Source organism: Chiloscyllium plagiosum, unplaced genomic scaffold (genome assembly GCF_037043375.1).
Source record: "Chiloscyllium plagiosum isolate Xiang-an unplaced genomic scaffold, Cpla_swu_hap1 HiC_scaffold_7, whole genome shotgun sequence".
Lineage (NCBI taxonomy): Eukaryota > Metazoa > Chordata > Chondrichthyes > Orectolobiformes > Hemiscylliidae > Chiloscyllium > Chiloscyllium plagiosum.
Genome location: NW_028270145.1, coordinates 73,083,312 through 73,109,408, shown reverse-complemented (window position 1 = coordinate 73,109,408; position 26,097 = coordinate 73,083,312). Strand labels below are relative to the sequence as shown.

At 39.6% G+C, this 26,097-nt stretch overlaps 1 protein-coding gene across 1 annotated transcript; it reads right to left on the bottom strand.

Moving 5' to 3' along the window:
* Positions 1-76: 76 nt before the first annotated feature.
* On the bottom strand, positions 77-26,093 carry LOC122551932 (protein mono-ADP-ribosyltransferase PARP9-like). Its single transcript, XM_087988571.1, has 10 exons — positions 26,076-26,093; positions 25,571-25,801; positions 25,262-25,483; positions 14,601-14,613; positions 12,340-12,903; positions 8,388-8,539; positions 7,648-7,822; positions 6,297-6,407; positions 5,424-5,467; positions 77-211 (listed from the first exon to the last, which is right to left on the bottom strand). Exons 1-10 carry the CDS (start codon positions 26,091-26,093, stop codon positions 77-79), a joined length of 1,665 nt encoding a protein of 554 aa, XP_087844697.1.
* Between the last annotated feature and the right edge of the window lie 4 nt (positions 26,094-26,097).

The window sequence follows — 26,097 nt, the reverse complement described above, 5'->3', positions numbered from 1 at the left end:
TGTGGCGATATAGTTGGGGATGAAGATAGGAGGTGAATAAAAGATACCCCCCTAGACACAGCCGAGGAGCCCCTCTTCATGGACGCATCACGAAAATATGTAGCAGGCTCGCCCCAAACAGGATGGGCTGTGGTAAATGATGTCCGGCAGGATTGATGGAAGTCAATCCACACAGGTACCAGAACTGGTAGCACTCACCAAAACACTGGAACTAGCAAAAAGAAAAAATGGTGAATATATGTACAGTCAATATGCCTTTGGTGTAGTCTATGACTACATGTTGGCATGATGTAGAAAAGGGTTCACCACTGGGGGGGGATCCCCAATCAGACTCCCAACTAAGTATTCAGGCATGCCAGTGAACAGCCAAAAGAGGCTGCAATAATAAAGATAAAAGCCCATCAAAAGAAGCCAGCAAAAGAAAGTCCAAGTTGGCTAAAATTCAAAGGAAACCCTAGGCATCAAACCGAACAGCTCAGAAAGTGCTAGAACAAGAAGCCATTGATGAGGCTGCAACAGCCACTATGGAATTAGCAAAAGACAGTATCCAAATTTAGCAGCTACAGGAGGACAGCCTGCAGGAAGAGTGAGAGTAATGGAAACTACAGGGGGTATTCGAAGGGGAGGATGGTGTCTGGAGGTGAGCAGACAAGGTGGTAGCACCAGCATGTATACTGAACACAATTCTTAAACTGCACCAAGGGCTCTCCCATACAGGTAGAGAGGTCATGATAGCAAGCCTGTGAAGATAGTGGTGGTGGTGGAAGCGAATGGGAAGAGACGTGGCCAAGTACTGCCACAGATGCATAGTGTGTGCACAACATAACTCAGGGAGACCCATAAAAGTTAAGATGGGACCACCCCAGACCTAGGAGACCCTGGGAACATATTCAGGTGGATTTTACAGGGCCACTACCACCCTCCCACGGGAAAACGTACTGCCTGGTCATCATAGACCAATTCACCAATGTGGGTAGAAATGTTCCTGACCAAAAGCTGCACTGTGGCAACTGTAGCCAGAATATTAGCGAAGAAGGTAATCTCGAGGTGGGGGAGGGGGGTATCAATATAATGTTTGTTTCAGTTATTGCAAGGTATTTTGTAAATGACATTGGTAAAAAAAAACTAATATTATTTACAAAATACATTGGAAGAATTATAACAAACAATACATTGGACAAACAGACAGAAAACTAGCCACCAGAATACATGTACATCAACTAGCCACAAAAAGACATGACCCTCTCTCACTAGTATCCTTACATACAATGAGGAAGGACACCACTTCGGCTGGGACAATACATCCATCCGAGGACAAACCAAACAGAGACACAGATGAGACTTCCTAGAAGCATGGCATTCCAACCGGAACTCTGCCAACAAACACATTGACTTGGATCCCATTTATCACCTGAGAAAAAGAACAGGAAATGACATCACCACAGGGAATGAAATCGCCAACACAGGAAAACCCAAACATAAATAGAAAGTGGGCTACACCATCAGTGCTTCATCTGGAGACTCACTGATGATGTTATCTAATATGGTGACAAAACATCTAAAAACGAACCTTCCAGCTCAGCAAGCAAACCTATGTCCAGATGGGAGGACAGGACAACATATGTTACCGAGCAGTGAAGGAATTTGTTTTTCTAATAAAGGAGGCTTACGCGACAATATGGAGAGAGACACAGCAGAGCAAACACAGACACTGCCTGGGGCCACCAGAATGCCAGCACAATGCACTCGCAACCTGGTTGATTAGTTTAAGGCGGGTGGAGGGGAGAATACACATGAGTGGCATACACTGCCCCTCGAAGTGTCTGGGTCCAGCCAACACCTTTGATAGAAATGCAAACAGTTTGATATGGACTCAATACAGAGTAATAATAGCCAGGGCTGCAGTAATCATCCTTCTCAGGAAGAGTGATTAGCGCCCATTACTACAGCAATGGACCTCTGCGCAGACATTGAAACTGACAATGTTGGCGTTGAAACTGACAATGACTGTGCTGAAATTAACAAAGGCTATGCTGGAACTGACAGTGACTGCACCAAAACTATCAATGATTCTGCAATGTTTACATAAACAACCTATGTTACAAAGACAATAACCTCATCACTGACATAGTATTACAAAATGTATAGAAGTATTTTGACATGTGCTCCGGATTGAGAGAAGACACGCAGTTGACCACTGTGCTGTTGGTATCTTTCTCTCCCCGGAGCTCCGGTATTTCCTTGTACAATAAATTCTGTCGTTGAACCCCGGCTCTGACTCCGAGGCTGGTGATTTTCCCCACTACATAACTAAATGCTTTCTTCATCTGGTAGGTGCGATCGAGAGGTGCAAGAGGGGAGGAGGCAAAGGGATAAGTTATCCACCTTCTCTGGTTGCATGAGAAGGTACGATGAGGAGGTTGAAGAAATGTTAATACTGACCAAGGAGAAGAATAAAATGTCAGGGAAAGAATGGTCCATGTAGAATGCTGGTAAAGGAGGAGAGGAAGTACATATTTGATATTGGGTTCCTACTACTGATGGCAGAGATTTAATTGTTCCTTTGAATGCAGAGGCTGATGAAGTAGAAACTGAGAAGGGACACCTCAAAGAAAATGAAGGCATGAGGATAGAAGTGGAAGAAATGGGTTGGACGCAGATGAGGCCTGAAACATCGATTTTCCTGCTCCTCAGATGCTGCCTGACCTGTTGTGCTTTTCCAGCACCATTCTAATCTTGACTCTAATCTCCAGCATCTGCAGTCCTCAGCTTCGCACAGATGAGGGCCCTATCCACCTTGGTTAAGATGGTGGGGACAGTCCTCGGTTGTGGAAAAAGGAGGAGCGTCCATGTGCAATGTAGCATCATCAGTACAGATCCAGTAGGAATAGAGAAACTGGGAGAATGAAATTGAGCCTTTACAGGAAGCAGGGTATGGAGCAATGTAGTCAGAATTACTGTGGGAGTTGGTTGTCTTATAATGGATATTGGTGGTCAGTCTATCCCTAGAACTCAAGGAATGGAATAGTTCAAAATGGACCAAGTGAAAATGATAGAAGGATGAAAATTGGACACAAAATTGATTGGGCATAGATTAAAAAAAATTGAAGGGCCAATATCAATCCCAAAGTCTCCCTTTCCATGGTAGATTACTTCCTGTGACAAAGATTTAGTTTCTTCAAGGGATACCCCCAGACTGGTATATTCCAGTTTCATTCTGCAACAAGACTGCATCTGCCCTCAAGTCACTGGCATCAATCACCATTTTGAATGTCTCAAAAATTCAAGGATAACCAACATGTTCATTTATTAGGATTGCCTTCATCTTTTCAAGGCTGTCTACCATTTTGTTGACTGTACCATTTTTGCTTGTTTTGTTAAATTCATTAAAGGTACTCTTGTACAAAATTTGTGATTTCTCATTTAGTTTTAGGAACATGGAATTATGTTAGAGCTTTCACTTTTGCTGTATCTGGCAACACTTACCCTTATCTGATGTGGATTTCTCTTGCTTTTGCGAAAGCACTTTTGGCTAAATTTCTTACTAAGCTAGCCAGGTGTAATTGCTTAAACAATTACAGCTCCTTTACTTGACTGACATGGTTATCACATGTGTTACTACACAGTTACAGCCATCAGATATGACTTGATTCATAAACCTTTTGATGGTATCTGAGGCATTCTTTAACCCAAAAATATAACTCAACATTGGTGAATTAACCCATTTGGTGTAACAAAAGTAGATAGTTCCTTAGCCCTGATGACATTGCCATTCTCTGGTACCCCTTCAATAGATCAATTTTAGGGATGAAATATTGCTAAACCTATTGATATTGATTTCTAAATGTTGAGTTTGATACAAATCTGTTTTAATTTATCTATTTGCAACCTATACAGAATCTAGTTGATCCATCTGGTTTAGAAGCTGGTACTCCCACTCAACTCCAGTTGATTTGACCAGGTTCATTCGTGATTTTTCAGCATCTATTGAAGCTATATTTCCACCTGTGCTTGATTTTCTGGGCTCAATTGATAAGGATGCCATTTTATCAGTATTGAATCTCCTACATTCATGTCATGCCTATCTAATATACTACATCCAGGTCTATTGGTCTAATACATTGATTAGCTAATACTTCCTAAGTAGTCTTGTAAGATCCTCCTGTTATCCTTCCTCGAAATGTGAGAATACTATGTGTAATGATGCTAGTAATTCTGTGCTGGCTAATCATTGTAAAAGGCTCATTTTGTCAATTGTTCATCCCCCCTTCCACTTCACTTATATTGTCTCTGTCATTCACTTACCACTTGGCGTCCTTATCCTCTTCCCTGCAATAATATCTTTTCAACATGTGTATGTGACATAACTGATTCTTCTTCAATAATCAGGAATATTCATCAGATAAGTCACTCTTCTAACCTCCTAACTACTTTGTATGGACCACTAAAATTTATTTTTACCTTGCAAAGGAAATATTTCATCTCCCATTTGAAACATTATAGTTGGAAAATGTTTATTGGAATCATAGAATCCCAGCAGAATGAAGGCCTATTGAATCCACACTGACACTACAAAGAACATCCCACCCAGACCCACTCTCACTCCCCTACCTATCCCCGTGACCCGGAATTTTGTTAATCTACCTCGCCTACACACCAAGGGCAACTTAGCATGGCCAATCCATCTAAACTGCAGATCTTTGGACTGTGGGAGGAAACCAGAGCACCCTGAGAAAACCCATGCAGACCCATGGAGAATGTGCAAACTCCATGAAGGTAGTTGCCCAAGGGAGGAATCAAACCCAGGTTCCTGGCACTTGTGGCAGCTGTGCTAACCATTGAGCCACCATGCCACCCCAGTTAGCTTTTGTTTTCTCTCATAAAACCTTCAAATGCTCTTGTGCTGTCCAATATGATCCTGTAGGTCTTTCTATAAAAAAATCCAGAATTGAGTTTCTGAAGACAGGTCACTGGACCCAAAACATTTCTGTTTTGGTTTCTAATTTCCAGCATCCACAGTTCTTTGGTTTTGTTCTCTCTCTGCTTTGTATATGTTGTGGATTTTTATGTGAGTTGAGGATTCCTTTTTGATTCAAGGACTTTTTGCCGAATCAAATTTAATGCATCTCTAACCTCATGATCATAAATCAACTCAAATGGACTAAACCCAATAGATCCATTTGGAGAATCTCTGCTTTCAAATAGTAAGGCTGCTAAAGCTTCATCCCAATCCTGTGGGGATTCATGGCTTTGGGAGATTGATTGTATCTCTTCAAAAGTCCCTGTGTTTTGTCTGGATGATTGCTGGTCGAACAATGCTCAAAAGCTTGACATTGCGCAGGATAAAGCAGCTTGGTTGATTGGAACCCTATGCACCACATTCAACACTGACACACAACAATAAGATGAATAGAAAACCTCACCGAGGCTCGTTCAACAGCACCTTCTAAACCCATAACCACTACCACTAGAAGATAAAGAGCAGAATATGCATGGGAACATCATCACCTACAAATCATATACATCCAGAATTTGAAACATATTGCTATTCCCTCAGTGCCACCTGGTCAAAATCCTGCAACTTTCTTCTGAACAGTACTGTGGATATGCCTCACGGTCTCAAGTTGTTCAAAAAGGCAACTCACCACCACCTTCTCAAGGACAATTAAGGATGGGCAATAAAGCTTACCTAACCAGTGACATCCACATTCCATGAGTAATTTAAAAAGCTTCTTATTGCCATATCAAATTCTGCAAGCTTTTATGCTGAGCTGATGCATTTCTTGATGTTGGTCCTGACTTTTGTTTGCAGCTATTAATTTGTTCTGAGAGCAGATTATCTGTGGTGTACCTGGGGCAAGAATTCTAGATCTGACAAAAAAAATTGCACAAATTTTTCAGTTGAGTTTGTGGCTGAGAATCAACTCATTATGTTAAGCAATAGTTTTAAATAGGATTAGAAACCATCAACGGTACCCCTTTCCCATAATGGAAGAATTATAATGCATTAGTTAAACCCAAGATGTTAATATTTAACTACTTCATGCTGTATGAGTTGAAATTGACAGGCACAGTACTGTCGAATTTTTCAGTTGACAGATTTAATGAGTAACTAGTTTATAGGCTCATCTGCCTTCTGCACGCAATAAGATATTTTGGATAAGCTTGAACACTGTTAAAAATAACATAAGTTTTGGATGGATTTGCATTGTCATTGCTATTCTCTCTGAATTCATAACAATCAAAATCTCTGAGAGCTGATGAAATATATGTTGGGGAAGTTTTACAACAGTTACCAATAAAAACTTCAGCTTCAAAGAAGTGAATTATTTTCTCAACGTCAGTGGCTTCTTTCATGAGCTGTTTCACATCACTGCTGAAGTAAATCCCATCACCATACTTTTTCTCTACAAAGGTAAAAAAAATACATAAATGAAAATTGTTTTCATCCAAACACAAGGTTTTTAACCTTCTGATGTATACCTTCCTCTCAAATGACACGGCAATCAGCTGCATCCACAATTGTGACCCTCTATCGTGCTTCAATTGTAAGAGCCCATTTTAATCTGGCCCATAGGAGCAGACTGGGTAGCACTGAAGTAGAGGTCATAAAATTGGGCAACTGAAGAGCATATTGCCTTCCTGACTCTTGGAAGAACAGGGAAAATCAAAAAAAAAATCCTTCTGACAGACTCAACTGAGGCCATTAAGTTCCAAATAAGTCAGTTAAGAATCTCTTCCTGCCTCTTATGGGATTCTGCCAGTGGAGGCTCTTCTGGCGCAATGGTAGTGTCCCTACTCTGAGCCAGCAGGCGCAGATGCATCATAACATCTCTGAAAAGGTTGATGAGAAAATAGTTTAAAAAATATCCTGCCAGTGATTGTGGAGTGTCGAGCAAAGGTGATCCAAAGCTCCCTGGGGAAACAGTTCAGTTACAACTAGCTATCTCCTTCCAGCTTAAGAGGTACTCTTGACAGGGCATGCTGTGTCCTTCAGACAGTTGTGCCCTACTCTGGACACTCCCTGCTAAAATAGTTGGCGGTCCAAGGCAATGATTTCCCTGGGCAATCCCCCCACCTCCTGACACCTACCCGATTGACAAGGGACTAATTGATGAGTCTCATTGAGCCCAGATGACATCTGCATTTAAAGCCTTCCCTGCTTTTGCTGCCTCTGCCTGAATGCAGTTCAATCCATGGTCACAACTCCCAGTAGATCTTCTGGGACTGAAGAACTGTTGGCTCTCTGATTAACTGGTAGGCATTAGAGATGGAATCTTATACTTGAAGAGATAGCAATCACAATGCCATGCTGTTAACTGATTCACATAGAATCATATTAGTGCTCCTGGAAACAGCCATAGCAGGGCTGACTCTAGTTTTTTGGTTGTTCCCAGGGTCCACAGCCATTGATTGAATTTAGCTCAAATACTTCGAGTAAAAACAAGATTAGTTGCATGCCTTTTAATGACTAATTAATGGATAATTTTCACCATGAAAATAGAATAGTTGTAAAATAACTCCTTCCTAAAACTTCATTATTATGAATCTGCTCATCAATATTCAGACTATTTAAATAAAATTATGTTTGAAACAGATATCCAATGAAAGATCACTTTTTTTTACAACAGAATGAAAAATACGTACTATTTTCTTGTGCATATATTTCATGAAATCCAATTCTACAGACAAAGTTGCAAAATTGAGCTGGAATCCGCTGGTACAGGGTATTAACTTGGCTTTCAATCCTTGAAGCAGCTGAATCTTGCTCTTTCTTAAGTAAATGGCAATTCCACAAAACAGGATTCTCTATTCTATCAATCTGTATTTGAGCAATAATTTCATTAAAACATCTGCCTTTCTTCTATGATAATAATGATTTTCTTCATTCTCTGAATATAATTCAAATTCCACATACAAACACAAGCAAGGCAAATCATTGGGGCAGAACAACGTCAGTCGATAATCTGAATTCTCCGTGTCTCTTTTGTATATTCTCTTTAGGATATTTTACTTCCTCCTTTAAGTATAGAGGCAAATAACTTTAAAAAGTGAGGGAGGGGTTGGGGTTGTAGGAATATGAATCAGAAGCAAAGATGGCATCAAATGCAGCACTAAAGATCCAACAAGCAGCTAAAAAGAAGTTAAACACCACCAGGAATTGGTTTCCAAGAGTGATAGTTGAAATAAGTGTATTTGTCCTATTTAAGAAACAATTAAATCAAAATACTAAATTGAAAAACTATAAAATATAGAATTCTCCAAAGTTAAGGCCAAAAAGACTGAAAGGCCTTCTTCAACCAGTCTTGACCTGTTATCTTCAATATGTTCTACAAAACCACACAGTTAGTAATTTGAAAGTTCTCCTGATAAATCAACATCCTTACCTTCAAAATGCTGAGGCCAATATTTGCAAGATCACTAATTAGCTTTTGAAATTCTGGTCTGGTTATATGCATTGGTACTTTTTGAAAAACTGAACCACTAGGAGGATCCCAGTTACTTGGTAGTTTCTCCAAATAATCATCTTGCTCTTGAACTATGAAATAATGATAAAAGGTTTTTATAATATTAGTGTCTACTGCAAATCAATAATTGTAAACGTAAAAGTCAATTATTTAAACAATCTTTAAAGTTATTTACTCACTTAATATCGATCAGTGTACAGTAAGAAAACAAGTGTTCATGAGAAAAACATTTTCTAAACATTCGGGTGGCATGGTGGCTCAGTGGTTAGCACTACTACCTCACAGCACCAGGGACCCAGGTTCAATTCCAGCCTTAGACAATTGTCTGTTTGCACATTCTCCCTGTGTCTGCATGGGTTTCCTCACAAAATCCAGAAATGTGCAGGTTAGGTGAATTGGCCATGCTAAATTGCCAATAGTATGAAGTGGGTAAAAACAAGGACTGCAGATGCTGGAAACCAGATTCTAGATTAGAGTGGTGCTGGAAAAGCACAGCAATTCAGGCAGCATCTAAGGAGCAGGAAAATTGATGTTTCGGGCAAAAGCCCTTCATCAGGAATAGAATAGTGTGAAGTGCATTAGTCAGGGGTAAATATGGGGGTGGGTCACTCTTTGGAGGGTTGGTGTGGACTTGTTGGGCTGAAGGGCCTGTTTCCATACTGTAGGGAATCTAGTCTAATCAGATTCAATTATTCTTGCAATAAAAAAATCTACAGTTAGAAATTGATGATTCACATGCAATGAATGTTCCTGAGAAAGCAGGAACAGGGTACTGAGTTGGATGATCGGCCATGATCATATTCAATAGCAGAGCAGCCTCAAAGGACCAAATGGCCTGTTTTTGTTCTTATTTTCTACTTTAAAACATAGTTTCTTCAAGATGTCTTGAATCAGCATCAGCTGCAGTAAAATTCAAGCCTTCAAGTTAGTTGCATGCTTTGCTATTTAACATCAAATTCCTAAAAGTGGCAAGCTAATCTTCAAATAGTAGCTAGTAGTGTTAACCAATAATGTTGTACTAATGTTCTAATCTAAAATGCCAACCTTTCTGATTTTTTTTCTTCTTCTAATGTGGAGTTTTGCCCATCCTTTTTATTGTCTCATAATAGCACGACTTAGTGGAAATCTAGATTTATTGAGAATTTGTGTAGAATGTTTCATAGAAACGTGACCCAGTAGAGGTGAAGTTTTAGAGAGCATTCATAAAGTGCCTCACAAATACTAATGGGTGATGTAACTCTGCCTGATGGCTGAAGGCCTTTGGCTCATTTTCAACTGATACTTCATTCTGAGCATTGGCTGATATTTTCCTTCAAAAGCAGTCTGTCATTGCCTTCAACTTACTATAGGAGGGCAAGGAGGCAGACCTGAAATCTACATTGACTATGACAAGATCATGAAGACAACTGAACTAACTGGCCATTCATACAATATTTTAGTTGGAATAAGGAAAAAGTAGTGGCATGAATAGAAAAGTAGCTATGTACAGAAATTATTTTGTGTGGAAAAGGGCTGTAGATGTTATCGTTCATCGACACACTGCTGCTTCACTTTTGTACTCAGCAACTACACATAATTTGGGCTTTAGTATAGGGAATACATTTTTGAAATGTGGTAGCAGCAAAAAGGGAAGCTTGGTGCAAATAATTGGAAAATACTTTGGGTAGCTGTGAGTTTGCAGTAGGGTAAATGTGCAGGAGATACACGGATGCATGAGCAGAGATGTCTGCCTTTATATTTGCGCTAATCACTAAAGGTGACAGGAAAGGTTGGGAAAGTGGTTAATAAGCCACAAATGATCCTGAGCTTTATAAATATTGGCATAAAGTATTACAAAAGCAAGGATGTTACAGTGAACTTTTGTAAAATACTGCTTCAACCTTAATCAGAGGTGTTGTGTCTTTTCTGGTTATGATATATTAGGAAGGAAGTGAAGGCATTGGAGAGGATGCAATGAAGATTTATAATAATGTTCTAAGGATGAGAAAATTCTGTTACTTGGATACACTGGTAGATCTAGAGCCACTCTCTTTAATGACGAGATGCTTGAGAGGAGATTTGATAGAGGTATTCAAATTCATGAACAGTTGAGACAAAGTAGATGGGGAGAAATTGTTCGTATTGAAAGGTTTGAGAATTGGAGAACATCCAGTTAAGGCAATTGGCAAAAGAACCAGAGAGGATGTGAGGAAAATGGAGAGAGTGTGGTGGATGTAGATTCAATAGTGGATTTCAAAAGGAAGTTGTATAATTGGTTGGAGAGAATAAATATGCAAGAGTACTGGGGAAAGACTGGGAATTAAGCCTAGCTGAGTTGTTCTCACAAAAAGCTGGAAAGAGGATTAAGAGCAAATGATCTTTTTTTGCTACCATTTTGTAGCACAAATGTGTAGCATCCTCAGGTTTCTCTCCCCCATCATCCTTCTCCAGGGCCCTACCAGCTTGAAATCCTTTCACCTCACATTCCTTAATACTTATAGGCATCAAAACTTGATCAACCACAGACTTAAAATTTGCAGTTGATCAAGTATCAATTGTCGTTTGTAGAACAAGATTTCAAACTTCAAACACCTTTGTGTGGAAATGTTTCCAAATTTTGCCTCTGAAAAGTTTGATTCTAATATTTCAACTATCCTCCCAAGTCTTAAATTCCCTAACAAGCAGACAGACCTACCCTATATGTTTCCCTTAATATTTTGAAAACTTCAGTTAAATTCCCCTTAACCTTCCAAATCCAAAGGGAATGTAAATGCTAGTTGATTTTCTTCTGTTAATTTGACCTTTGGAGTACAGGTACAATCTTGACAAGTATTATATCCACACATAAACTTTATTATAGTGCCCAGAAGTGCTCGCAGTACTCCAAATGTGATTTATTCAGGGCATTGTATAACAAAAGTGTGCCATCTGTCCCTTGTCATTCCAGGGTATCTGCAATGTTCTGACTGATTTTCTTTAAAACCCTGTAATAGGAATCATCTGATTCATAAAAGTATAAGTTCAGGTACACTGGAGTATGTAGCAGAGTGATTAAGTCTCTGAATTAATGATTTATGGAATTGAGTTCAAATTTCACCGCATGAACTGGAGAATTTAAATTTAGCTCATTAAATAATTCTGGAATAAAATGCTTATTTCAGTAATATTTACCAGAAAACCATAAGATTGTTACAAAAACTCTCTAGTTCCTTCCTAGCATCCTCTCGGGAATAAAATTTGCCATCTTTACCCAGTGTGACTTATGTGACTCCAGGTCCACAACAATATGGTTGACTCTTAACCCTTGAAATGTCTAGCCAGCCACAATATCAAACATAGTGTATAAAACCAAAAGAATATCATGTCCTGATAAGGTAGCAAGACCTTGAAATGAATGCAGAAGATATTTACTGAATAGTCCAGAGAAGGGGGACTTCAATTTTGTAGAGAAGCTAATCCTGTTGTCATTAGAGAAGAGATGATAGAATTGCCACGATCATGAATGCCTCTGGTGGAGTAAATAGAGAAAATCTTTCCAATATCACAAGTATTGATAACCAGAGGACACAAATTGAAAATAATTGACAAATAAAAGATAAGCAACATCAATTATATTCTTAAACATGTTACTTTGTTGTGATCTGGAATGCAAATCTCAGGGGATTGTCGGGAAGTGAGATCAATGGATTTACCAAACAGCAGGTATTGGCAAGCTGGACTGAATGACTTTCTTCTGTGTTCTATTACTCATTGGTTCAGAGACTTTGCTATAAATCCACATTCAATTGTATTATTAAAACACTAAAGTAGTCTAAGACATTAGAGATCAGATGGCGAAAGAATTAAATGTGTCAAGCTAAGCAGCAGAAAAAAATGATAATATTTTACTCACTGACTCTTTCAACTTTAAATTCTTCCCTTTGATCATTCAATGCCATAAGTCCTTGAAAATATACAGTCTGCTCAGTACCATTCACTTCAATACTCTCAAACTTTTTTTTGTCCAAGTAGGCCATTTCTAAAATGAAGTTTTCATTAGATTCATATTTAATTTTGTGATTGTCACTTATGTAGACCCACTGTACTTGGAATTGTACAAGTTCAATTTCTATCATGTGTGCTATTTCCTCCTGTAAATCACAAAGTATTTTTTCAACATGAAGTGCCACTTCTAAAATGAGTAAGTGAGGTCCACTTAGTTCAATGAATGACCCCATTTCATTCACTGTTTCTTTCATGCTTATCTGATTCTTTTCTTTAAGGTCCAATAAAGTTTCATTTTCAGTTACTGTAAAGTAATTGATGCTTTTATTTTCTATGGTGAGATGTTCTTGAGATGTCAGAATGAAATTAGTGATCCAAAAATGAGCACATTCCAGAAAGGGATAATCTTTACCACAAAGTTTGATGAGAATTTCAGCTCCTTCCTCCTCTCCAAGTTTGAAAGGTATTGAATCTATAGAAGTAACAGCAGACAAAATTAAAGAAGCAAAATTATTTTTAACATTGTAATTGTGCAGCATTTGATTTTGAGGGTTCCTACTTTATATATTATTTCCGTACACATTTACTACATTGCTTTACTTAGATAAACTTTCAAAATCCTCATCATATTAATGTAAGAAAGGTGAAATAATCACTAACTTCTGTACTAAATCATTCCTTAGCTATTGCTTATCTACAGCACACACATTTTCCAAAATCAAAGCAAATTTTCAAGACTGAAGCTTATTTTAGCTCATTTAAACATTTTTTTTTCAAATCCTAAATACTTCAGCTTCCTAATTTGAGGTAATTCTCATCTAAGTATTGTACATCTTCATACCACAGGCAATCTTTCACTCAGTCAAGAAACTAGTATCTGAGCTGGGCTGGGGTCGGGGTGTTTGCGATGAGGTAGTTACGTTCCATCAAGTCAGAATTCCATCTCAACAAGGCCAAGTCCTTTTTCTTTGCATGTTCCAGTAAGAGGAGGGCATGAGGCTCAGAGTCAGATGATATGATGTTACTTCAGAGAATGCAAACAATCAAAGCCAGAATTGCTGCTGATTTCAGATGAATTGAAATTGACAGTGGAGGATGAGTAGCATGCTTAATCCATACGTGAGGTGGAGAGTCATGCTTATTGTAGAGTGGATGAACTATTACAATGTAAGTGAAGGAGTTAGATTCTTACACCAGTCACATGTCTGATGGGTCATTCCGGTTTGTGTATCAAGTTGCATATCCATCTTGTTAACATCCTGCTCCACTACACGAAAACCTCCTTCAAGCCTTACTCTGCCATTCTAGTTCAATGTCTGGAACTGAATAAGCAAAAATTTTTCTCAACTAAATATTGAGAAGACCAAAGTCACTGTCCTTGTCAATCACCATAAACTTAATTTCCTAGTATTATGATATTATAAAAGTGGTTTATTTCCACTCCATAACATCACCTAACTTCATACCTGACTCCACTGACACTGAAATTCTCACTATGCCTTTTTTATTTCTAAAATGGACTATTCCAAAGCTCTCATGGCCAATCTCCCATCTTCCACCCTTTTTAAATTTGAGGTTATTCAAACTCAGCTGATCATACTTACGTCACTTTACTTGCTGACCTACATTGGCTCCTGCTCTGGCAACATGGTATTTTTAAAATTTTCATCCTGTTTTTCAAATTCCAGCATTGCTTTACCCACTCCTGCCATCCTCCAAGATGTTTGTGCTCCTCCAAGTTCTTGGGCATCTGGGCTTTCAAATTGTTCCACCATTGATGGTAGTGTCTGCAACTCCCTAATCCCTATGCTCTGGCATTCCCTCCTGCAGGATGTTTTTCAGAACCTACTTCTTTAGGAAAGCATTTACACTGTACCTGTTATAATATCTCATGTGGCTTGACCTCATGTTTATTGAATAACAGTCCAGCAAAACATCTTGACACATTTTACTGTGTTAAGGATGTAATTTGATGCAAATTGTTTTTACTGTCTTTACATACACACATGAATACGTAAAGCAACAGTAATGTGATAACGACTGAGAAGGGAGGCCACAGAAATCAGAGGTAAGCAGTTGTGCAGTTTCTTAGGAGCAAAAACAATCATGCCAAAGTGAGTTTTCTGGGTCACACTATAAGATGCTCAACACATCAGAAACTGTCATTACGTGCAACAAAAGGCTGCAAAAACCAAAATTAAAAGTTGAGAAGATTATCAAAAACATTGAACAGTATCTTTCTAACATTGTCATTTTATAGACAATCTTTACATAGTTTACTTCTTATAAACTGCTTTATTTTTGAACATTCCAAACCAACAAGATTAAAGTTGTCCAAGTGATTTGAATTGCTATAAGTGGCAGTAGTTTTTTTAGCCAATAGTTTGGAGATAACCCAACCAACCTCAAGTTCCCCCTCACAGATTGTGAATAAAGCAATATAAATAAGGAAGTGCTGGATGTCTTAAAACAGTTAAAAGTGGATAAATCCCCAGGACCTGATCAGGTGTACCCGGGAACTCTGTGGGAAGCTAGAGAAGTGATTGCTGGGCCTCTTGCTGAGATAATTGTATCATCGATAGTCACAGGTGAGGTGCTGGAAGACTGGAGGTTGGCAAACATGGTGCCACTGTTTAAGAAGAGCGGTAAAGACAAGCCAGGGAACTATAGACCGGTGAGCCTGACCTCAGTGGTGGACAATTTGTTGGAGGGAATCCTGAGGGGCAGGACGTACATGTATTTGGAAAGGCAAGGACTGATTCGAGATGGTCAACATGGCTTTGTACGTGGGAAATCATGTCTCACAAACTTGATTGAATTTTTGAATAAGTAACAAAGAAGATTGATGAGGGCAGAGCAGTAGATGTGATCTAAATGGACTTCAGTAAAATGTTCGACAGGGTTCCCCATGGGAGACTGATTAACAAGGTTAGATCTCATGGAATACAGGGTGAACTAGCCATTTGGATACAGAACTGGCTCAAAGGCAGAAGACAGAGGGGGGTGTGGAGGGTTGTTTTTCAGACTGGAGGCCTGTGACCAGTGGAGTGCCACAAGGATCGGTGCTGGGCCCTCTACTTTTTGTCATTTACATAAATGATTTGGATGCGAGCATAAGAGGTACAATTAGTAAGTTTGCAGATGACACCAAAATTGGAGGAGTAGGGGACACCAAAGAGGGTTACCTCAGATTACAACAGGATCTGGACCGGATGGGACCAATGGGCTGAGAAGTGGCAGATGGAGCTTAATTCAGATAAATGTGAGGTGCTGCATTTTGGGAAAGCAAATCTTAGCAGGACTTATACACTTAATGGTAAGGTCCTAGGGAGTATTGCTGAACAAAGAGACCTTGGAGTGCAGGTTCATAGCTCCTTGAAAGTGAAATCGCAGGTAGATAGGATAGTGAAGAAAGCGTTTGGTATGCTTTCCTTTATTGGTCAGAATATTGAGTACAGAAGTTGGGAGGTCATGTTGCAGCTGTACAGGACATTGGTTAGGCCACTATTGGAAAGGGTTCAGAAAAGATTTACAAGGATGTTGCCAGGGTTGGAGGATCTGAGCTACAGGGAGAGGCTGAACAGGCTGGGGCTGTTTTCCTTGGAGCGTTGGAGGCTGAGGGCTGACCTTATAGAGGTTTACGAAATTATGAGGGGCATGGATAGGATAAATAGACAAAGTCTTTTCCCTGGGATCAGGGAGTCCAGAACTAGAGGGCATAGGTTTAGGATGAGAGGGGAAAGATTTCAAAGAGACCCAAGGGGCAACATTTTCACACAGAGCGTAGTACGTATATGGAATGAGCTGCCAGAGGATGTGGTGGAGGCTGGTACAATTGCAACATTTAAGAGGCATTTGGATGGGTATATCAATAGGAAGGGTTTGGAGGTATATGGGCCGGGTGCTGGCAGGTGGGACTAGATTGGGTTGAAATATCTGGTCGGCATGGGGAACCTTGTCGAACGCCTTACTGAAGTCCATATAGATCACATCTACTGCTCTGCCCTCATCAATCCTCTTTGTTACTTCTTCAAAAAACTCAATCAAGTTTGTGAGACATGATTTCCCACACACAAAGCCATGTTGACTATCCCGAATCAGTCCTTGCCTTTCCAAATACATGTACATCCTGCCCCTCAGGATTCCCTCCAACAACTTGCCCACCACCGAGGTCAGGCTCACCAGTCTATAGTTCCCTGGCTTGTCTTTACTGCCCTTCTTAAACAGTGGCACCATGTTTGCCAACCTCCAGTCTTCCGGCACCTCACCTGTGACTATCGATGTTACAAATATCTCAGCAAGAGACCCAGCAATCACTTCTCTAGCTTCCCAGAGTTCTCGGGTACACCTGATCAGGTCCTGGGGATTTATCCACTTTTAACCATTTCAAGACATCCAGCACTTCCTCCTCTGTAATCTGGACATTTTGCAAGATGTCACTATCTATTTCCCTACTGTCTATATCTTCCATATCCTTTTCCACAGTAAATACTGATATTAAATACAAAATATTCATTTAGTATCTCCCCCATTTTCTGTGGCTCCACACAAAGGCCGCTTTGCTGATCTTTGAGTGGACTTATTTTCTCCCTAGTTACCCTTTTGTCCTTAATATATTTGTAAAAACCCTTTGGATTCTCCTTAATTCTATTTGTCAAAGCTATCTCATGTCCCCTTTTTGCCATCCCGATTTCCCTCTTAAGTATACTCCTACCGCCTTTATACTCTTCTAAGGATTCACTCGATCTATCCTGTTTATACCTGACATATGCTTCCTTCTTTTTCTCAACCAAACCCTCATTTTCTTTAGTCATCCAGCATTCCCTATACCTACCAGCCTTCCCTTTCACCCTGACAGGAATATACTTTCTCTGGATTCTTGTTAACTCATTTCTGAAGGCTTCCCATTTTAAACGAATAGAATTATGGTCGCTGGCCCCAAAGTGCTCCCCCCCCCAACACCTCAGTCACCTGCTCTGCCTTATTTCCCAAGAGTAGGTCAAGTTTTGCACCTTCTCTAGTCGATACATTCACGTACTGAATCAGAATATTGTCTTGTACACACTTAAGAAATTCCTCTCCATCTAAACCTTTAACACTATGGTAGTCCCAGTCAAAGTTTGGAAAGCTAAAATCCCTCCCATAACCACTCTATTATTTTTACAGATAGCTGAGATCTCCTTACAAGTTTGTTTCTCAATTTCCATCTGATTATTGGGGGGTCCATAATACAATCCCAATAAGGTGATCATCCCTTTCTTATTTCTCAGTTCCACCCAAATAACTTCCCTGGATGTATTTCCAGGAATATTCTCCCTCAGCACGGCTGTAATGCTATCTCTTATCAAAAATGCCACTCCCCCTCCTCTCTTGCCTCCCTTTCTATCCTTCCTGTAGCATTTGTATCCTGGAACATTAAGCTGCCAGTCCTGCCCATCCCTGAGCCATGTTTCTACAATTGCTATGATATCCCAGTCCCATGTTCCTTACCATGCCCTGAGTTCATCTGCCTTCCCTGTTAGTCCCCTTGCATTGAAATAAATGGAGTTTAATTTATTAGCCCTACCTTGTCCCTGCCTTCCCTGACTGTTTGACTCACTTCTGTTCTCAGCTGTATCCATCTCAGATTGATCTATTTCCTCACTATCTCCCTGGGTCCCCCCCCACCTTACTAATTTAAATCCTCCCAGCAATTCTCGCAAATTCCCCTGCCAGTATATTAGTCCCCTTCCAATTTAGATGCAATCTGTCCTTCTTGTACAGGTCACTTCTACCCCAAAAGAGATTTCAATGATCCAAAAATGTGAATCCTTCTCCCATACATCAGCTCCTCAGCCATGTATTCATCTGCTCTCTATCCCTATTCCTGCCCTCACTAGCTTGTAGCACTGTGAGTAATCCAGATATTACTACCCTCGAGGACCTCCTTTTTAAATTCCTGCCTAACTCTCTGTAATCTCCCTTCAGAATCTCAACCTTTTCCCTTCCTATGTCGTTGGTTCCAATGTGGACAATGACCTCCTGCTGGCCCCTCTCCCCCTTGAGAACATTCTGCACCCTCTCTGAGACATCCTTGATCCTGGCACCAGGGAAACAACACACCATTCTGATTTTTCTCTGCTGGCCACAGAAACGTCTGACAGTACCTCGGACTATAGAATCCCCTAACACAATTGATCTCTTGGAAGCCGACGTACCCCTCGTTGCATTAGAGTCAGTGTCAATACCAGAAACATGGCTGTTCATGCTACGTTCCCCCTGAGAATCCATCGCCCCCTACATTTTCCAAAACAGCATACCTGTTTGAAATGGGTATATCCACAAAAGACTCCTGCACTAGCTGCCTACCTCTCTTACCCTTCCTGGAGTTAACCTATCTATGTGACTATATATGAGACTTTCCCCCCTTTCTATAACTGCCATCCATCACATATTGTTGCTGTTGCAAATTCCTCATCGCTTCTATCTGTCTCTCCAACCAATGCACTCGATCGGATAAGATTCGCGTCCAATAGCATTTATGGCAGATATAATCCACAGTAACCCTTAAACTCGCTTTAAACTCCCACATCTGACAAGAAGTACATATCATTGTAAAGGCCATTTTTGCTCCTTCACGATCTACAGACCCAGAAAATAATACCGTCTTATTCCTCTACAAATGCTGCCCCAGGTTAAATTAATAGCTATGGCTTATATTTAAAGTTTAATCAAGAGATTTATCACCAAAAACATATCATCAAGAAAGAACTCATTTAACTTACTAATACAGCCTTTCTGTTGGACAGACTTAAAACAACAATTAACTTATCTGATTTTGTGCTGTGAACTTCGCCCAACAATTCCTCAAAGATTAGTTGTGAATTTCACTGTTTGTTACTCCGATATCCAGCGATACACGAATTCAAACAGCAAAGGTGGTAACTGTGGTGGTTTTCTTTTTCGTTTTCTTTCTTTCTCTCTCTCTCTCTCTCTCTCTCTCTCTCTCTCTCTCTCTCTCTCCCTCTCCCTCTCTCTCTCTCTCTCTCTCTCTTCCAAAACAAGCAAGAGCAAATAAAACAGTAATTGCTGCTCCTGGAATTCAAGGAAATCACCTCCAACACCTAAATTACCTCAAAAAAAGGAGCAGCTCTTACAGCCAGGAATTTTTCCCATCCTCCATCTTGGATTACCCAGAATCCCCTTAGGACTTAGTATCATCTTACAACTCTTTGCTTCAATTTTAAGTGCTCACTCAATTTGCACTTAATCAGAAACTGCCAGCTTTTCTGTGGCCTGATTTGCTTTTTGGCACAATGGGAGGGGCAGCAGCTTGTCAGGACTCAAAGCACTGAACTGTAAGGAAGGTGGACATGTTACTGTACTACACCATACTATGTCAAAATCACAACGTTAATTCTGAAGGACAGGATTAATCAAATACTTGGAAAAGCAGGGACTGATCAAGGATAGTTAGCACATATTTGTTAGACGAAAGTGAGAACTGCAGATGCTGAAGATCAGAGTCTAGATTAGAGTGCTGCTGGAAAAGCACAGCAGGCCAGGCAGCATCCGAGGAGCAGGAAAATTGATATTTTGGGCAAAAGCCCTTCATCAGGAAGGACATCCAGTCTGAGTAATTCAATTGGGTTTTTTTGAAAAGGTGACTAAATATATTGATGATGGTTGTGCTGTTGACATGATTTTCATGGATTTCAGTAAGGCCTTTGAAAAGGTTCCACATGGACAGCTGGTCCAACGAGTAAGAGACCATCGATCAGAGACAAGTTGGCACACTGGATCCAAAACTGGCTTCCAAATGGGAGGCAATGGGTGATGATGGAGGTTTGTTATTGTGATTGATCACAGGCTTCCAGCAGTGTACCACATGGATCAATGTTGGGACCCTTGCTGTTTGTTATGTACATTAATAACTTGGGGGTGAAGGTAGAGTATAATTAGTACGTTTGCAGATGATATGAAAATTGGTGGTGTTATTAGCGAGGACAGTGGTCTCAGGCTACAGGCTGATATTGGTAAATTGAGTAAAGCAATAACAGATGGAATTTAATCTCAATAAATGTGAAGTGATGCATTTTGCTAGGTCTCAAAGGAAGGCATATACACAATGCATTGTACATTTCTGTTGTACGTACTGAGAACAAAGGAACCTTGGTGTACAAGTCTATAGATCCCTGAAGGTATCAGCACAGGTACAGGGTGGTGATGAAGGCTTAAAGGATGCTTGTCTTCATTAACTGGGGTGTAGAGCAAGAAAATCTTGTTACAACTTTATAAAACATTGGCTTGGCCATAGATGGAATACTGTGTGCAGTTTTGGTCACCACATGATCAGAAGGACTTGATTGCACTAGAGACGGTGTGGAGGACATTCACCAGGATTATGCTTGGAGTGAAAAGCCATTATGAGGAGAGAGTAGTTAGGCTGTTTGTTGTCCTTGAAGCAGAGGCAGCTGTTGGGGGTAGATTTGATTGAGGCATACAACATAATGAAAGGCATTGACAGAACAGATCATGAGAATCTCTCTCCCATGGCAGCTATGTCTAAAACCAGATGGCATCAGGTGAGAAACAAATGGTTTCAAGAAGATCTAGCAAATATTTTTTCACCCAAAGGATAATGGATATATGGGACATGCTGCCCGAGAGATGGAGGCAATTATTCTTGCAACATTTAAGAAGCTTCTGGATGAATACTTAAAATACCAAGACATAATAGGCCACAGACCAAGTGTGCACAAAGGGATTACAGAGGAACCTCGATTATCCAGCATTCAGTGATGTGGCAAGATCACAAGGTCCTGATGCTTAGCTAAACAATGTTATCCAGCATTCGATTAACCGGAATGCGATTAACTGAGCAAAGTACTCCCCGCCTGTATCCTTTGGATATTCAAGGATCCTCTGTAGAGTGGTTTGGTATTTGCTGCTCAACATGGCCATGGTGGGTCGAAGGGCCTGTTTCTTTGCTGTTTGACTCTATGACTCTACGTGTCTGCAGCTTATGTCGCAAACACATTGCATGTGCTTCAAATGAATAGTCATGTGTGAAAATCAAAGGGCAACTATCCTTAGTAGGATCAGGGCTATTTTGGTCACTGAGAGGTATTGCCACTGTCACTAAAGGAGCTTGTCTGACTTCAGCTCAAGGGTTTGGCCATGGTTAATTCTGCAGGTAAGATACAACCAGTTTCAGGATTTATAGATGCATCACTGAGATGCTTGTAGAGACATCAGTCCAGAGAATGGGACAACCTTTTGTACAATAAGACAAAGAGAGGGACTGAGCACAGTAATAATGAATGGAAAAACAATTATTTCTGATGCAGGAGCAGAAGAGATGATAATGCTTTTCCAATGAATGAGTAGAAATGAATAAAGACAGGAAGGGCTAACAGTTTGGGAAGATGACCGAAGGGCCTGTTTCCACACTGTAATCTAATCTAATCTAATGAGATATGTGAGACCTGTTGAGTGAATAAGATGCTTGTAACAGTGAGAGTTGTCACTTATGGCCTCAGTGACAGATGTATGCCATGGCAGGTTAGTGAATGGTAGCCCTGTGCATATGGGATAGCAGAGAGCAGATGGTGGCATTTACCTTTGCGGAATGCAATAGCCCACTAATCTTTTCCCTATACCGATTTGCATTGCTTTTCACCCATGTCACTGAACTAATCAGGGTGACTATTTCAGATACAGGCTGGATGAGACTGCTGGCATGTCCTCCTTTGCCAGTCAGCATGAACCAGCACTGCTGTAGTTTTCATTACATTTTCAAGCACCCCCTTTCTGAGCTATGTCCTGAGTAACAAGTGTGGAGCAGCAGAATGTGAAGACCAGTTCCTGGCTTGCAGCACTTGAAATGCTGTAGGGCAGGAGTATAAATGTGATGCTAACATAACTGAAGAAGCCAGTTCAGATTTAATGGAGATGAAGAATGGAAGACTGTGTGAGAATATTTAAAATGGGCCACAGTGGACTGATCACCATCAATCTCACTCAATAAAACACTGCCAAACAATGGGGAAATTCTGTCTTGACTGTCATCCAAAAGACAAATTTATAGTCAGAGTAAATATTGTTTCATTTAGGAAAGAAGATTCTTCAGAAACAGGCATACAACAATTAATGATAATGTTTGGTCAGTTTTTGATCAAGGTTCTGACAATGAACACCCATCTGCTCAGTTGCTTCACCCTCAAAAAGAATGTGAAAGTGAACCAAACTGCATTGCTTACACTTTTGCAGCTTCTTCTTCTGGGAGAACTTAGATTTCTGAAATCCACAAGTCTTCACAGCTGTTCAATAGAGAACAGCAAATCTCTTTCACTTCTGCTAATCTGAATAGATATTCATCAGTGTCTGTGAACGCTGCAACCCCAGGCAAATTGCTGTTTTATTTGTGGTTTGAAAAACAACTATTTCTGGACATTTGGTTAAGAAAGATGTCCACTGTTTTAAAATCAACACCAAACATAAACTGGGTGAGGATTGAAGAGTTACTTTCTAAAGTTTTGCAGAATAATTAATATCAATGGATGCTTTAAACATGTGAAATTTCTGTCGTAAAATACTGAGCAATTCCTATGATCTGTAGTTTTCTTACTTTGCTGACTTACCATTTACTGATGTGAGCCTACTTCTTTGTTGAGTTAATTTTTTTAATCTATTAATTTCCTGCAAAAATGCCTAGATACAAAGATACAGATATATTGTCACTATCATAAAACTGTTTTGTTCGCACACAATGGTTCTACATGACAATTTTATTTTCAGTTAGATTTACCATACACAATGAGAACAGCACCAACAATGGTTAAAATTATGTACTTTAACTGATACAAGACAATAACATTGTAAAGATTTAAAAAGTGAACATGTTTAAATTCAGAAAGTAATAAATTCGCATTACAAGTAGTGTAATGTAGAAGTGCTAGCTGGAATAGCAACACACTGAAGAATGGCCAACTTGGAACATTATTGACATCCCTTCACCATTGCTGGGCTAAAATCCATGGAACTCCCTTCCTAAACTGGCCGCACCTTTACAAGTCTGCAGTGATTAAAAAAGCAGCAGATTGCCACCCTCTCAAGGGCAATACTTTTAAAATTAGCTGTAAATTACAATCATTAGGGTATAATCACATACCCTTTCTTAAAGTTAAAAATCACACAACACCAGGTTATAGTCCAACAGGTTTAATTGGAAGCACACTAGCTTTCGGAGCGACGCTCCTTCATCAGGTGATTGTCACCAGGTGACAATCACCTGATGAAGGAGCGTCGCTCCGAAAGCTAGTGTGCTTCCAATTAAACCTGTTGGACTATAACCTGGTGTTGTGATTTTTAACTTTGTACACCCCAGTCCAACACCAGCATCTCCGAATCATTTCTTAAAGTAGTCATTTGATTTGAGAAAGATTGTAAGGTATACAATCTGGTCTGTAGTTTAAAGTGATATGACAGTCTATTATTTGTCATTTGTAATTTTTTGAGAGCTTAGAAACAGTAAGCTTGAACAAATAGAGCATTTTGAACAAATATCAATGCTGGCATACTTCATGCTGCTGGAGCTGTGTCCATGGAATGTGCTACATGTATAGACCACATTGCACCATTTTTATTTCATGGCTTCTATCAACCATGGATTGTCTGGACACTGAGTGTCTGTACTATAATCTTGAGACTACTCTACCAAGCAACACTGCTCCTGCTTTGAGATTACAGAACCTCCACCTTATTCATCTTGGTTTTATAGCTTCTGGAGATCTAGTTACTAATGTGAACTGTGTTTTCAAAGTAGTGGAGTCAGTCTGCTGAAGAAAAGCTTTCTAACTCTCCTGTTGCTGAAAAAAAAATCCCTTGTTGCATGTCTGGTGTGGTACACTGATTCAGCTAATATCAGTAGAAAATGACGACTGCAGATGCTGGAGGTCAGAGTCGAGAGTGTGGTGCTGGAAAAGCACAGCCAGTCAGGCAGCATCCAAGGAGCAGGAGAGTCGACATTTGGGGCATAAGCCCTTCATCAGGAATCTCCTGCTCCCAGAAATGTGAGGGAGTTTGTCTCAATATTTCCTGAATTACATTGTCTGGAAAAATCCCAGAGACAATTGTGTATGTAGCTAGTAACCCATCCACATGTGCTAGAATGCCATTTCAACATTCCAGACCTCATCCTTTTGGCCTTCAAGAACCAAAAATGGTTTGGCAAAACACGTTTCTTCCAAAATTATCTCAGCAGGATCAGTGTTCTTATTTTTCTTTACCCGGTACATGCATTATGTTGGCTTATTTCCAGGAGCAAATATTTATACTTGCATATGTATATTAATCAGTTTGTTGTCTTCATGGAATATTTTAACAAATAAATTGAGAATTCTTCGGTTAATAATGAAACTTGGTCAATGCCTCTTTATTCTGAATCTAATGTACAATTGGCCATTTCAGCAACCAATTAAACACATCAATTTATATTGTGACCCATATGCTGGTGGGATGAGAGAGTGCATTCCTCTGTTTATTCATTCATAAGACATGGGGTGCTGCTGCCCTTGACAAGGTTGTAACATATATGGTCCAGCTAGCCCAGTGACTATATCACATGCCACCACCATTGCCTGCCATAAACAGGCACAATGTATATAAGTATCTCCAAAACGGGCTTATAATTTTTGAGCAAAAGAAGCTCTATTCAGATCAGCTACTTAATAGATTGTTTTTCTTATTGTATTTTATAAATAATGATATGACAGGTAGTAATGTAAGAGAAGAATTATTAAGTAATTTTCAAAATTAACTTAACATATTCTCAGAATGACCTACAATACCTCATAAATATCTGTCTCTTCTGGACGAAGCACAATATAAACAGTACCAAATTTGAAGTCATCACTGCATTCCACATAATTGATTATTTCTTCAAGAATAATTTTTGCTATCTTCTTTATACTGAGTGTTTGTGCTGCTTCACTGCTCACAGGAATTGCAATCGAACGAATCTTATCTTCTTTTGTAAGCTCAATACACTTTGTAATAACTTTCTTTAACAGCTATTAGAGAAAATAAAGGACAATATCTCAAATAAGATACAGCAAACTACTTCACAATTGTGTGAAAGAATTTAAAATTATGCTTACCTTTTCTGAATCCAAGTGTAAACCAGGAAAATATGCCACATGGTATACATATTCACAGCTCAAATGAAATCCTGGTGTTTTTAATACGTCTCCAAAAGCTATTAGTTCTGTCTTTTTAATTCTATGAAGTTCTTTTTGAAGTTCTGGACCAGCTAATTCTGAAATTGCTTTAGAAATCTTCCCCAAATTCAAATTTAGATCCCTGGATATCGTACTCACAATCACATCAGTCTGTTTTAAGACAAAAAGTAACTTCTTTCAAACCTTTGGATTATTCATCGGATTCAGATTAAATTTGAGTAGATATTTATGAGTATTAACATGGTAATATCTGACATAATAAAATTAACAAAATTCAACTGTGATTAAAAAATAATAGCCTAGAAATCCAGCTGCAAATCAATTCAGCCTCAGAGGTTAAGTGCATTAATCCCCCACCCCCGCCCCCACCAATTCCTCTATCCAAATGAAATTATTTTAAGTGATGCACAAAGTTCATTTTTACCTGATTACAATTGTCCATGTTA

Bases quoted from the DNA above. Each gene is read 5' to 3' on its own strand.
- LOC122551932 (XM_087988571.1), bottom strand. The intron at 8,540-12,339 runs GTGAGTAAAATA...ATTATTTCATAG, and splicing joins ATTTAAAGTTGAAAGAGTCA to TTCAAGAGCAAGATGATTAT. The intron at 212-5,423 runs GTGAGGTTTTCT...TCTTTTTGCTAG, and splicing joins GTGCTGTTGAACGAGCCTCG to TTCCAGTGTTTTGGTGAGTG.